Below are 12,320 nucleotides of genomic sequence, written 5' to 3' on the forward strand. Positions count from 1 at the left end.
TTAGACAGGGAGCGACACCCACATTTCTCTTTGAAACTGATCGCAGTTGACGGAGGAACACCACAGAGATCTGGTACAGTAAATATAGATGTCACTGTGTTAGATGTCAACGACAATGCTCCAGTCTTTAACCAATCAGTGTATAAAGCATCTGTGATGGAAAACACAATTAAAGGCACTAGTATTATCACAGTAAATGCTACAGACGCTGACAGCGGCTCAAATGGACAAATTACTTACAGTTTGTCTAAAATGAAAGGCAGTGCAGCAGATATATTCAGTATTGATGAAAACACCGGCACAATATATGTGTCCAGTCAGATAGATTATGAAAACGACCGAAAATACGAAGTAAGGGTTGAGGCAAAGGATCAGGGTGGCCTAACTGGAACAAGTAAAGTGATATTTGATGTTTTTGATGTGAACGACAACGCCCCAGTTATAAATATTATGTCATTTTCTAGTCCCTTGTCTGAGGATGCGCCTCCTGGTACAACCATTGCTATTTTGAACATAAAAGACGCAGATTCTGAGAAAAATGGGCAAATAAAATGTTCGATAGAAGGAAAACTCCCCTTTAAGATCGAGTCATCTCTGACAAACTATTACAATTTGATCTCAGATCAACATTTTGATCGAGAATCTGTCTCAGAATATAACATAACAGTAACAGCAACTGATTTCGGGTCTCCTCCTCTTTCCAGCTCAACAAAGTTACATCTTAAAATTTCTGATGTAAATGACAACGCACCATTATTTAATAAAAACAGCTACTCTGCTTACGTCACTGAGAATAATTCCCCAGGAATTTCCATATTTGCTGTCAGCGCGCGAGACTCTGATTGGAATCAAAACGCGAGAATCTCGTATCTTTTAGAAGACACACAAGTCAGCGGAAGTCCAGTTTCTACTTATGTGTCTTTAAACTCTGAAACTGGAGTTCTTAGCGCGGTTCGTTCATTTGATTATGAGCAAATTAAACAGCTGCAGCTCGTCGTCAAAGCGCAGGATGGAGGCTCTCCTCCACTGAGTAGTAATGTGAGTGTGAAAGTAATGATCCAGGACCAGAACGACAACCCTCCTCAGGTTCTGTACCCAGTCCAGACTGGTGGCTCTCTGGTGGCTGAAATGGTGCCTCGTTCAGCAGATGTGGGCTACCTGGTGACTAAAGTGGTGGCTGTTGATGTGGACTCTGGACAGAATGCCTGGCTCTCCTATAAACTGCAGAAAGCCACAGACAGGGCGCTGTTTGAAGTGGGCTTACAGAATGGAGAAATCAGAACTATCCGCCAGGTGACTGATAAAGATGCTGTGAAACAGAGACTGACTGTTATAGTGGAGGACAACGGGCAGCCCTCTCGTTCAGCTACAGTCATTGTTAACGTGGCGGTGGCGGACAGCTTCCCCGAAGTGCTGTCGGAGTTCACTGACTTTCCTCACGACAAGGAGTACAATGACAACCTGACTTTTTACTTAGTGCTGGCTTTGGCTGTAGTGTCCTTCCTGTTCATCACGTGTTTAGTGGTTATTATATCAGTGAAAATCTACAGATGGAGACAGTCTCGCGTCCTGTATCACTCCAGTCTCCCTGTGATTCCATATTATCCTCCACGTTACTCAGACACTTTGGGGACAGGGACTCTCCCACACGTGTACAACTACGAGGTGTGCAGGACGACTGACTCCAGAAGGAGTGACTGTAAGTTCGGCAGAGCTGGTAGTCAGAACGTGTTGATAATGGACCCCAGTTCTACAGGGACGATGCAGCGGATGCAGAGTGAGAAGAGCATCCTGGACGAACCAGACTCTCCTCTAGAGGTTAGTTAAACAATTTAAATTCACCTGTGGTCTCTGTGTTTTGTCGTTCCGTTGATTAAAAGCAGTTTGACGCTACACTGTCACTTTCAGCACCTTGGACAGTGCCTCACTCTGTTTGCGACACCTGATAGGAATTCTGCTGCTGCACTTTATGAAAATCACCCTACAACCTACTCTTCCTATTGGCACCACATTTTCCCATTAAACAGAATCATCACACAGATTTTTTTTCACATCAATATTACATTGACGACAGATTAATTTCCATATTAGTCTACATGTAGTGTAAAACCATGTATGGAAATTCATTGTTGTTGGGATGCATAACTTTGGTTTTATGATAAAAACCTCTCTTTTTTTTGACTACAATAACTGTCTTTTAGCTCATGTGTATGTGTTACTTCATTTGAAGACGGAAATTTCATGTATTAAGGTGGACCAGCTGAGTTGTAGGCTCATTTTTGAAAATTAAGAGTTTACTATCTTTTTCTCTTTCACTTTGAATAAGTCGTTGTCATACGTCATTTTATTCGTTTTCAGTGATTTAGTTATAATAACATGTGCTGTATTATTACTTGCTTTAATTTACAAATATTGTGATCCTGACAATCTTTAATTCACAATATTAGAAATGTTAATTCTATCAGTCTGTTTTACAGTGTCAGTACTGTGGTCTCAGCCTGATGTTCACTCTTTAGACTCTAAGCGACGCTGTTGGTCAGTGAAATGTTTTCTGTGTTGTGTCGTCATTCAGTCCATCCCCTGACTGACTGCACAGTGAAGAAGGCTCTCTGTGTTTAATCGAGGTTTGAGGCACTAAAGAGAGAACATGGTCTCTCAGACTTACATGTAAACGTTGATGACGTCTTGAGATATTACCAGGATACGGACATATTAGAGGCATCTTTATCGTCATATCAAGTGGATATAAGTCACCCTTTTCTATTCTTTGTTGCCATGATGGCAACTCGAGGATCTCTCACCTACATATGCGCAAGATGGCGATTGTTTTATGGATTTCGACGGCAAATAGGACTGCTTGTGTTGCTGCTTCATGTGGTTAACATGGTAGGTGGACAGATTCGTTATTCTATACCAGAGGAGATGAAGAAAGGATCTGTTATTGGTAACGTAGCGCAGGATCTTGGTTTAGATCTGAGAAGGCTCCGTTCTGGTCGGGCCCGTATCGTGACCGGAGAAAACATCCAGTACACCGAGCTGAAGACAGACAAAGGGATTCTCGTCGTGAATGAGAGAATAGACCGAGAGCAGCTCTGCGGAGACGTTACGCCATGTAGCTTCAGCTTTGAGGTGATTTTGGAAAATCCAATCGAACTGCACAGAATTACTGTCGAGGTTTTAGATATAAATGATCACGCTCCTGTCTTCCCAAATAAAGATACACCTATCACTTTTGAGATAAGTGAATCAGCCGCAGTCGGAGTGCAGTTTCCTCTGCAGAGTGCGGAGGATCTAGATGTGGGGCAAAACGCTCTGCAAGATTATATTTTATCCCCAAACGACAATTTCATATTGAAGCAACACGCAAATCCAGATGGGAGTAAACATTGTGAAATTGTGCTCCAGAAGCCTTTAGACCGAGAACAACGTCCCAGTTTGTCTTTGAAACTGATCGCAGTTGACGGAGGAACACCACAGAGATCTGGTACAGTAAATATAGATGTCACTGTGTTAGATGCCAACGACAACGTTCCAGTCTTTAACCAATCAGTGTATAAAGCATCTGTGATGGAAAACACAATTAAAGGCACTAGTATTATCACAGTAAATGCTACAGACGCTGACAGCGGTTCAAATGGACTCATTACTTACAGTTTGTCTAAAATGAAAGGCAGTGCAGCAGATATATTCAGTATTGATGAAAACACCGGCGCAATTTCTGTGTCCGGTCAGATAGATTATGAAAAAAACAGAAAGTATGAAGTAAGGGTGGAGGCAAAGGATCACGGTGGCCTAATCGGGACAAGTAAAGTTATAATTGATGTTGTTGATATCAACGACAACGCCCCAGTTATAAATATTATGTCATTTTCTAGTCCCTTGTCTGAGGATGCGCCTCCCGGTACAACCATTGCTGTTTTCAACGTGAAAGACGCAGATTCTGAGAACAACGGGGAAATTAAATGTTCGATAGAAGGAAAACTTCCCTTTAAAATCGAGTCATCTCTGACAAACTATTACAATTTGATCTCAGATCAACATTTTGATCGAGAATCTGTCTCAAAATATAACATAACAGTAACAGCAACTGATTTGGGGTCTCCTCCTCTTTCCAGTTCAACAAAGTTACACCTTAAGATTTCTGATGTAAATGACAACGCACCATTATTTAATAAAAACAGCTACTCTGCTTACGTCACAGAGAACAATTCCCCAGGAATTTCCATATTTGCTGTCAGCGCGCGAGACTCTGATTGGAATCAAAACGCGAGAATCTCGTATCTTTTAGAAGACACACAAGTCAGCGGAAGTCCAGTTTCTACTTATGTGTCTTTAAACTCTGAAACTGGAGTTCTTAGCGCGGTTCGTTCATTTGATTATGAGCAAATTAAACAGCTGCAGCTCGTCGTCAAAGCGCAGGATGGAGGCTCTCCTCCACTCAGTAGTAATGTGAGTGTGAAAATAATGATCCAGGACCAGAACGACAACCCTCCTCAGGTTCTGTACCCAGTCCAGACTGGTGGCTCTCTGGTGGCTGAAATGGTGCCTCGTTCAGCAGATGTGGGCTATCTGGTGACTAAAGTGGTGGCTGTTGATGTGGACTCTGGACAGAATGCCTGGCTCTCCTATAAACTGCAGAAAGCCACAGACAGGGCGCTGTTTGAAGTGGGCTTACAGAATGGAGAAATCAGAACTATCCGCCAGGTGACTGATAAAGATGCTGTGAAACAGAGACTGACTGTTATAGTGGAGGACAACGGGCAGCCCTCTCGTTCAGCTACAGTCATTGTTAACGTGGCGGTGGCGGACAGCTTCCCTGAAGTGCTGTCGGAGTTCACTGACTTTCCTCACGACAAGGAATACAATGACAACCTGACTTTTTACTTAGTGCTGGCTTTGGCTGTAGTGTCCTTCCTCTTCATCACGTGTTTAGTGGTTATTATATCAGTGAAAATCTACAGATGGAGACAGTCTCGCGTCCTGTATCACTCCAGTCTCCCTGTGATTCCATATTATCCACCACGGTACTCAGACACTTTGGGGACAGGGACTCTCCCACACGTGTACAACTACGAGGTGTGCAGGACGACTGACTCCAGAAGGAGTGACTGTAAGTTCGGCAGAGCTGGTAGTCAGAACGTGTTGATAATGGACCCCAGTTCTACAGGGACGATGCAGCGGATGCAGAGTGAGAAGAGCATCCTGGATGAACCAGACTCTCCTCTAGAGGTTAGTCAAATAATGTCGTCTCGTCTCTGTGCCATTATTTCTCTTTCTGTGTTTGGTTACATTGATGGTGAACTGCTGCACGTCATACACTCAATTTCAGCACCTTGGACAGCATCTCCCTCTCGATCATTTAAAAGGAGTGTTGCCTCTTTTTTGATATGAAGAACTTTACAACGTTGCCTTTAGTTGTCAGTCAGTAATATGCTAATCTTTTTGACAGGCACATTGCTCTGACTTACTAATTTGTGTTGTTGTGGGCTGATATCTAGCTATTTTCTAAGTGTGCTCATGCTGTGTAGTTGATGTCTAGGGTCTCTTGTGCAGTCACTCGTCAAAGTTTTTAAACAAATGATTTGCATGTGACTTGAATTGTTATCAAGGCAATCAAGAATGCTCTCTTCGCTGCATATCGTTAAAAATTATACAAAGCTCCTCATGTTTTGTTTTCCAGCGTGTAGCCGACACATGAGAGACGTTTCGTGGTATTTTGATTTTGTTCATTTTTGTGACGTGTGCTTCCCTGGTGTTTTTATTCACATGTATATATTTTGGATCGGATTACATGACGACAGCAATATACAACAATAGTGAAATTGTTTTGTGTTTTAATGCTGCTGTTGTTCTGCGGAATACTGTATTGAAATAGAGTGATTATCCACCATTTACATTTTATTAATCACTTAACATCTCCAGATATATTACCACGTTGCATGGTGTTACTGATTTTGGACTCTAAGGGACGCTGTTGGTCAATCCAACAGAACCTGTAAAACATTACCACACTGTCTCCTCCCTTAGCACAGTGGCCTATGAGAGAAAAGGAGACAGTGTGCATTATGTGGGCTGATATGCGAGGAAAACAGACTCGCATTTGCTGAAATCTCCATCCAGATGTATACAGTATATTGACCAGAAAGGATTATCTTACTTCTTTTTTGAGAGTTATTTCAGAATAAGTGTCGTGCTTGGATCATTGTTGGACATATTCTCGGGTTTTTCTTTTGCGATGGCTCGTGGAATAGCAGCCTACACCCGGTGCGTAAAATGGCGCTTTGGCTGCCGACAGAATTGGCATCTTCTGTTCTTCCTTTTTTATTTCACCTCTATGGTGAGCGGACATATCCGATATTCAATCCCAGAAGAGATGAAGAAAGGCTCTCTGATCGGTAATGTAGCACAGGACCTTGGTTTGGATCTGAGAAGGCTCCGTTCTGGTCGGGCCCGTATCGTGACCGGAGAGAGCATCCAGTACACCGAGCTGAAGACAGACAAAGGGATTCTAGTCGTCAAAGAGAGAATTGACCGAGAGCAGCTTTGCGGGGACGTGACACCGTGTAGTTTCAGCTTTGAGGTGATTTTAGAAAACCCCATGGAGCTTCATCAAATTACAGTTGAAATCACAGATATAAACGATCATTCGCCCTCGTTTAAAAGAGACAGAATGCAATTTGAAATCAGCGAATCAGCTAATGCTGGTGCTCGTTTTCCACTGACTAGTGCAGACGACCCAGATGTAGGTGTGAATGGACTCAGAGAATATTATCTGTCCGAGAATGACAATTTTGTTCTGAAGCAAAACTCTAATGCAGATGGAAAGAAATATGCAGAGATGGTGTTACAGAAGCCATTAGACAGAGAAACAAATCCTCATCTGTCTCTAAAGCTAATAGGTGTCGACGGTGGAACTCCGCAGAGATCTGGTACAGTAAACATAGATATCAGTGTTCTTGATAATAATGATAATGCGCCTGTATTTAATCAATCTGTGTACAAAGCTACAGTGATGGAGAACTCTCCCAGAGACACTTACGTCACCACTGTTAATGCCAGTGACGCAGATTTTGGCTCAAATAGTGTAGTGACGTATTATTTTTCAGATCTCAATCGTGGATTCGGTGAGTTGTTTACAGTAAATGAAAAGAGTGGTATCATTTTAATAACAGGATCTGTTGATTACGAAAAAGATAAAAAGTACGAACTCAGGATCGAGGCAAAAGATCAGGGAGGTTTGACAGATTCAAGTAAAGTAGTAATTGAAGTAATTGATGTAAATGACAACGCCCCAACTCTTAGCGTCATGTCATTCACCAGTCCTGTATCTGAAGATTCCCCTTCTGGTACAACTATCGGCATTATAAATGTAAAAGATCTTGATTCAGGTGAAAACGGACAAGTAAACTGTAGAATCGAACAAAATGCACCTTTCAAGATTAAATCTAATTTAAGGAATTACTACACTTTGGTAACAGATACTGTATTAGATCGTGAAAGTGTTTCTGAATATAACATCACTGTAGTTGCAACAGATGCAGGAATGCCTCCTCTCTCGACAAAGAAAACTTTTCATTTAAAGGTCTCTGATGTGAACGATAATGCTCCAGTGTTTCCACAAAGTGCTTACAATGCGTTTATCACAGAGAACAACTCTCCAGGTGTTTCTGTTCTCACGCTAAGAGCTAAAGATCCGGATGAGAACCAAAACGCCCGAATATCTTATATTCTGGAAGATGCTAATATCGGTGCGTCTCCAGTTTCTGAATATGTTTCTATAAATGCAGAAAGCGGAGTGATACACGCAGTGCGCTCATTTGATTATGAGCAGATCAAACAGCTGGTTTTCGTCGTCAAAGCGCAGGATGGAGGCTCTCCTCCACTCAGTAGTAATGTGAGTGTGAAAATAATGATCCAGGACCAGAACGACAACCCCCCTCAGGTTCTGTACCCAGTCCAGACTGGTGGCTCTCTGGTGGCTGAAATGGTGCCTCGTTCAGCAGATGTGGGCTATCTGGTGACTAAAGTGGTGGCTGTTGATGTGGACTCTGGACAGAATGCCTGGCTCTCCTATAAACTGCAGAAAGCCACAGACAGGGCGCTGTTTGAAGTGGGCTTACAGAATGGAGAAATCAGAACTATCCGCCAGGTGACTGATAAAGATGCTGTGAAACAGAGACTGACTGTTATAGTGGAGGACAACGGGCAGCCCTCTCGTTCAGCTACAGTCATTGTTAACGTGGCGGTGGCGGACAGCTTCCCTGAAGTGCTGTCGGAGTTCACTGACTTTCCTCACGACAAGGAGTACAATGACAACCTGACTTTTTACTTAGTGCTGGCTTTGGCTGTAGTGTCCTTCCTGTTCATCACGTGTTTAGTGGTTATTATATCAGTGAAAATCTACAGATGGAGACAGTCTCGCGTCCTGTATCACTCCAGTCTCCCTGTGATTCCATATTATCCACCACGTTACTCAGACACTTTGGGGACAGGGACTCTCCCACACGTGTACAACTACGAGGTGTGTAGGACGACTGACTCCAGAAGGAGTGACTGTAAGTTCGGCAGAGCTGGTAGTCAGAACGTGTTGATAATGGACCCCAGTTCTACAGGGACGATGCAGCGGATGCAGAGTGAGAAGAGCATCCTGGATGAACCAGACTCTCCTCTAGAGGTTAGTCAAATAATGTCGTCTCGTCTCTGTGCCATTATTTCTCTTTCTGTGTTTGGTTACATTGATGGTGAACTGCTGCACGTCATACACTCAATTTCAGCACCTTGGACAGCATCTCCCTCTCGATCATTTAAAAGAGTGTTGCCTCTTTTTTGATATGAAGAACTTTACAACGTTGCCTTTAGTTGTCAGTCAGTAATATGCTAATCTTTTTGACAGGCACATTGCTCTGACTTACTAATTTGTGTTGTTGTGGGCTGATATCTTGCTATTTTCTAAATGTGCTCATGCTGTGTAGTTGATCTCTAGAGTCTCTTGTGCAGCCACTCGTCATAGTTGGAAACAAATGGTTTGCATGTGACTTTAATTATTATCATGGCAATCAAGAATGCTCTCTTCGCTGCATATCGTTTAACATCAACTAGTTATATAAAGCTTCTTATGTTTTGTTTTCCCGTGTGTAGCCGACACATGAGAGACGTTTCGTGGTATTTTGATTTTGTTCATTTTTGTGATGTGTGCTTCCTCGTTTTTTTTATTCACATGCATATATTTTGGATCGGATTACATGACGACAGCAATATACATAAATAGTGAAATTTATGTTTTGTTTTAATGCTGCTGTTGTTCTGCGGAATACTGTATTGAAATGTAGTGATTATCCACCATTTAAATTTTATTAAAACCACCTAACATCTCCAGATATATTACCACGTTGCATGGTGTTACTGATTTTGGACTCTAAGGGACGCTGTTGGTCAATCCAACAGAACCTGTAAAACATTACCACACTGTCTCCTCCCTTAGCACAGTGGCCTATGAGAGAAAAGGAGACAGTGTGCATTATGTGGGCTGATTTGCGAGGAAAACAGACTCGCATTTACTGAAATCACCATCCAGATGTATACAGTATATTGACCAGAAAGGATTATCTTACTTCTTTGTTGAGAGTTATTTCAGAATAAGTGTCGTGCTTGGATCACTGTTGGACATATTTTCGTTCTTTTCTTTCGCTATGGCTCGTGGAATAGCAGCCTACACCCGGTGCGTAAAATGGCGCTTTGGCTGCGGACAGAATTGGCGTCTTCTGTTCTTCCTTTTTTATCTCACCTCTATGGTGAGCGGACATATCCGATATTCAATCCCAGAGGAGATGAAGAAAGGCTCTTTAATCGGTAATGTAGCACAGGACCTTGGTTTGGATCTGAGAAGGCTCCGTTCTGGTCGGGCCCGTATCGTGACCGGAGAGAGCATCCAGTACACCGAGCTGAAGACAGACAAAGGGATTCTAGTCGTCAAAGAGAGGATAGACCGAGAGCAGCTTTGCGGGGACGTGACACCGTGTAGTTTCAGCTTTGAGGTGATTTTAGAAAACCCCATGGAGCTTCATCAAATTACAGTTGAAATCACAGATATAAACGATCATTCGCCCTCGTTTAAAAGAGACAGAATGCAATTTGAAATCAGCGAATCAGCTAATGCTGGTGCTCGTTTTTCATTAACTAGTGCTGAAGACCCAGATGTAGATGTGAATGGACTCCGAGAATATTTTCTGACTGAGAATGATAATTTTGTTCTGAAGCAAAACTCCAATGCAGATGGAAAGAAGTATGCAGAGATGGTGTTACAGAAGCCATTAGACAGAGAGACAAATCCTCATCTGTCTCTGAAGCTAATAGCTGTCGACGGTGGAACTCCGCAGAGATCTGGTACAGTAAACATAGATATCAGTGTTCTTGATATCAATGATAATGCGCCTGTATTTAATCAATCTGTGTACAAAGCTACAGTGATGGAGAACTCTCCCAGAGACACTTACGTCACCACTGTTAATGCCAGTGATGCGGATCTGGGGTCAAATAGTGTAGTGACGTATTATTTCTCGGACCTCAGCAGTGGACTCAGTAATTTGTTTACAGTAAATGAAAAGAGCGGTACTATTTCAATTACAGGATCTGTTGATTATGAAAAAGACAAAAAGTACGAACTCAGAATCGAGGCAAAAGATCAGGGAGGTTTATCTGATTCAAGTAAAGTAGTAATTGAAGTAATTGATGTAAATGACAACGCCCCAACTCTTAGCGTCATGTCATTCACCAGTCCTGTATCAGAAGATTCCTCTTCTGGTACAACTATTGGCATTATAAATGTAAAAGATCTTGATTCAGGTGAAAACGGACAAGTAAACTGTAGAATCGAACAAAATGCACCTTTCAAGATTAAATCTAATTTAAGGAATTACTACACTTTGGTAACAGATACTGTATTAGATCGTGAAAGTGTTTCAGAATATAACATCACTGTAGTTGCAACAGATGCAGGAATGCCTCCTCTCTCGACAAAGAAAACTTTTAATTTAAAGATCTCTGATGTGAACGATAATGCTCCAGTGTTTCCACAAGGTGTTTACAATGCGTTTATCACAGAGAACAACTCTCCAGGTGTTTCTGTTCTCACGCTAAGAGCTAAAGATCCGGATGAAAACCAAAACGCCCGAATATCTTATATTCTGGAAGATGCTAATATCGGTGCGTCTCCAGTTTCTGAATATGTTTCTATAAATGCAGAAAGCGGAGTGATACACGCAGTGCGTTCATTTGATTATGAGCAGATCAAACAGCTGGTTTTCGTCGTCAAAGCGCAGGATGGAGGCTCTCCTCCACTCAGTAGTAATGTGAGTGTGAAAGTAATGATCCAGGACCAGAACGACAACCCCCCTCAGGTTCTGTACCCAGTCCAGACTGGTGGCTCTCTGGTGGCTGAAATGGTGCCTCGTTCAGCAGATGTGGGCTACCTGGTGACTAAAGTGGTGGCTGTTGATGTGGACTCTGGACAGAATGCCTGGCTCTCCTATAAGCTGCAGAAAACCACAGACAGGGCGCTGTTTGAAGTGGGCTTACAGAATGGAGAAATCAGAACTATCCGCCAGGTGACTGATAAAGATGCTGTGAAACAGAGACTGACTGTTATAGTGGAGGACAACGGGCAGCCCTCTCGTTCAGCTACAGTCATTGTTAACGTGGCGGTGGCGGACAGCTTCCCTGAAGTGCTGTCGGAGTTCACTGACTTTCCTCACGACAAGGAGTACAATGACAACCTGACTTTTTACTTAGTGCTGGCTTTGGCTGTAGTGTCCTTCCTGTTCATCACGTGTTTAGTGGTTATTATATCAGTGAAGATCTACAGATGGAGACAGTCTCGCGTCCTGTATCACTCCAGTCTCCCTGTGATTCCATATTATCCTCCACGTTACTCAGACACTTTGGGGACAGGGACTCTCCCGCACGTGTACAACTACGAGGTGTGCAGGACGACTGACTCCAGAAGGAGTGACTGTAAGTTCGGCAGAGCTGGTAGTCAGAACGTGTTGATAATGGACCCCAGTTCTACAGGGACGATGCAGCGGATGCAGAGTGAGAAAAGCATCCTGGATGAACCAGACTCTCCTCTAGAGGTGAGTTGCAATACGTAATTATTCACTTGTGTGAACACTGTTGCTGTGAATCGAAATGCCATCGCAATAGGTATTTACTTGCCGTTTCACCGAAAACAAGTGCACAAGGTTCTTTTCAGCACCACAGTGCGGACAGCTCCCCTTTAACTGACACTGTTTTCTGCCCTGATAACTCTGCACTGTCCACATCAA

At 42.8% G+C, this 12,320-nt stretch overlaps 2 protein-coding genes across 2 annotated transcripts; both read left to right on the forward strand.

Moving 5' to 3' along the window:
* Positions 1-2,883: 2,883 nt before the first annotated feature.
* On the forward strand, positions 2,884-5,698 carry LOC141013002 (protocadherin gamma-A7-like). Its single transcript, XM_073486541.1, has 3 exons — positions 2,884-3,167; positions 4,461-5,229; positions 5,681-5,698. The coding sequence occupies exons 1-3, from the start codon at positions 2,884-2,886 to the stop codon at positions 5,696-5,698; spliced, it is 1,071 nt and encodes a 356-aa protein (XP_073342642.1).
* A 537-nt stretch (positions 5,699-6,235) lies between these two features.
* On the forward strand, positions 6,236-12,146 carry LOC141013004 (uncharacterized). Its single transcript, XM_073486542.1, has 2 exons — positions 6,236-8,674; positions 9,624-12,146. The coding sequence occupies exons 1-2, from the start codon at positions 6,236-6,238 to the stop codon at positions 12,144-12,146; spliced, it is 4,962 nt and encodes a 1,653-aa protein (XP_073342643.1).
* The last annotated feature ends 174 nt before the right edge of the window (positions 12,147-12,320 follow it).

Source organism: Pagrus major, chromosome 18 (assembly GCF_040436345.1).
Source record: "Pagrus major chromosome 18, Pma_NU_1.0".
NCBI classification, from domain to species: domain Eukaryota; kingdom Metazoa; phylum Chordata; class Actinopteri; order Spariformes; family Sparidae; genus Pagrus; species Pagrus major.

Coding starts and splice junctions, on each gene's coding strand:
- LOC141013002 (XM_073486541.1), top strand. CDS start 2,884: ATGGTAGGTGGACAGATTCGTTATTCTATACCAGAGGAGATGAAGAAA. Junction 3,168..4,460: donor ATCGAACTGCACAGAATTAC/TGTCGAGGTTTT, acceptor TGTGAGTGTGAA/AATAATGATCCAGGACCAGA.
- LOC141013004 (XM_073486542.1), top strand. CDS start 6,236: ATGGCTCGTGGAATAGCAGCCTACACCCGGTGCGTAAAATGGCGCTTT. Junction 8,675..9,623: donor AACCAGACTCTCCTCTAGAG/GTTAGTCAAATA, acceptor TTCTTTGTTGAG/AGTTATTTCAGAATAAGTGT.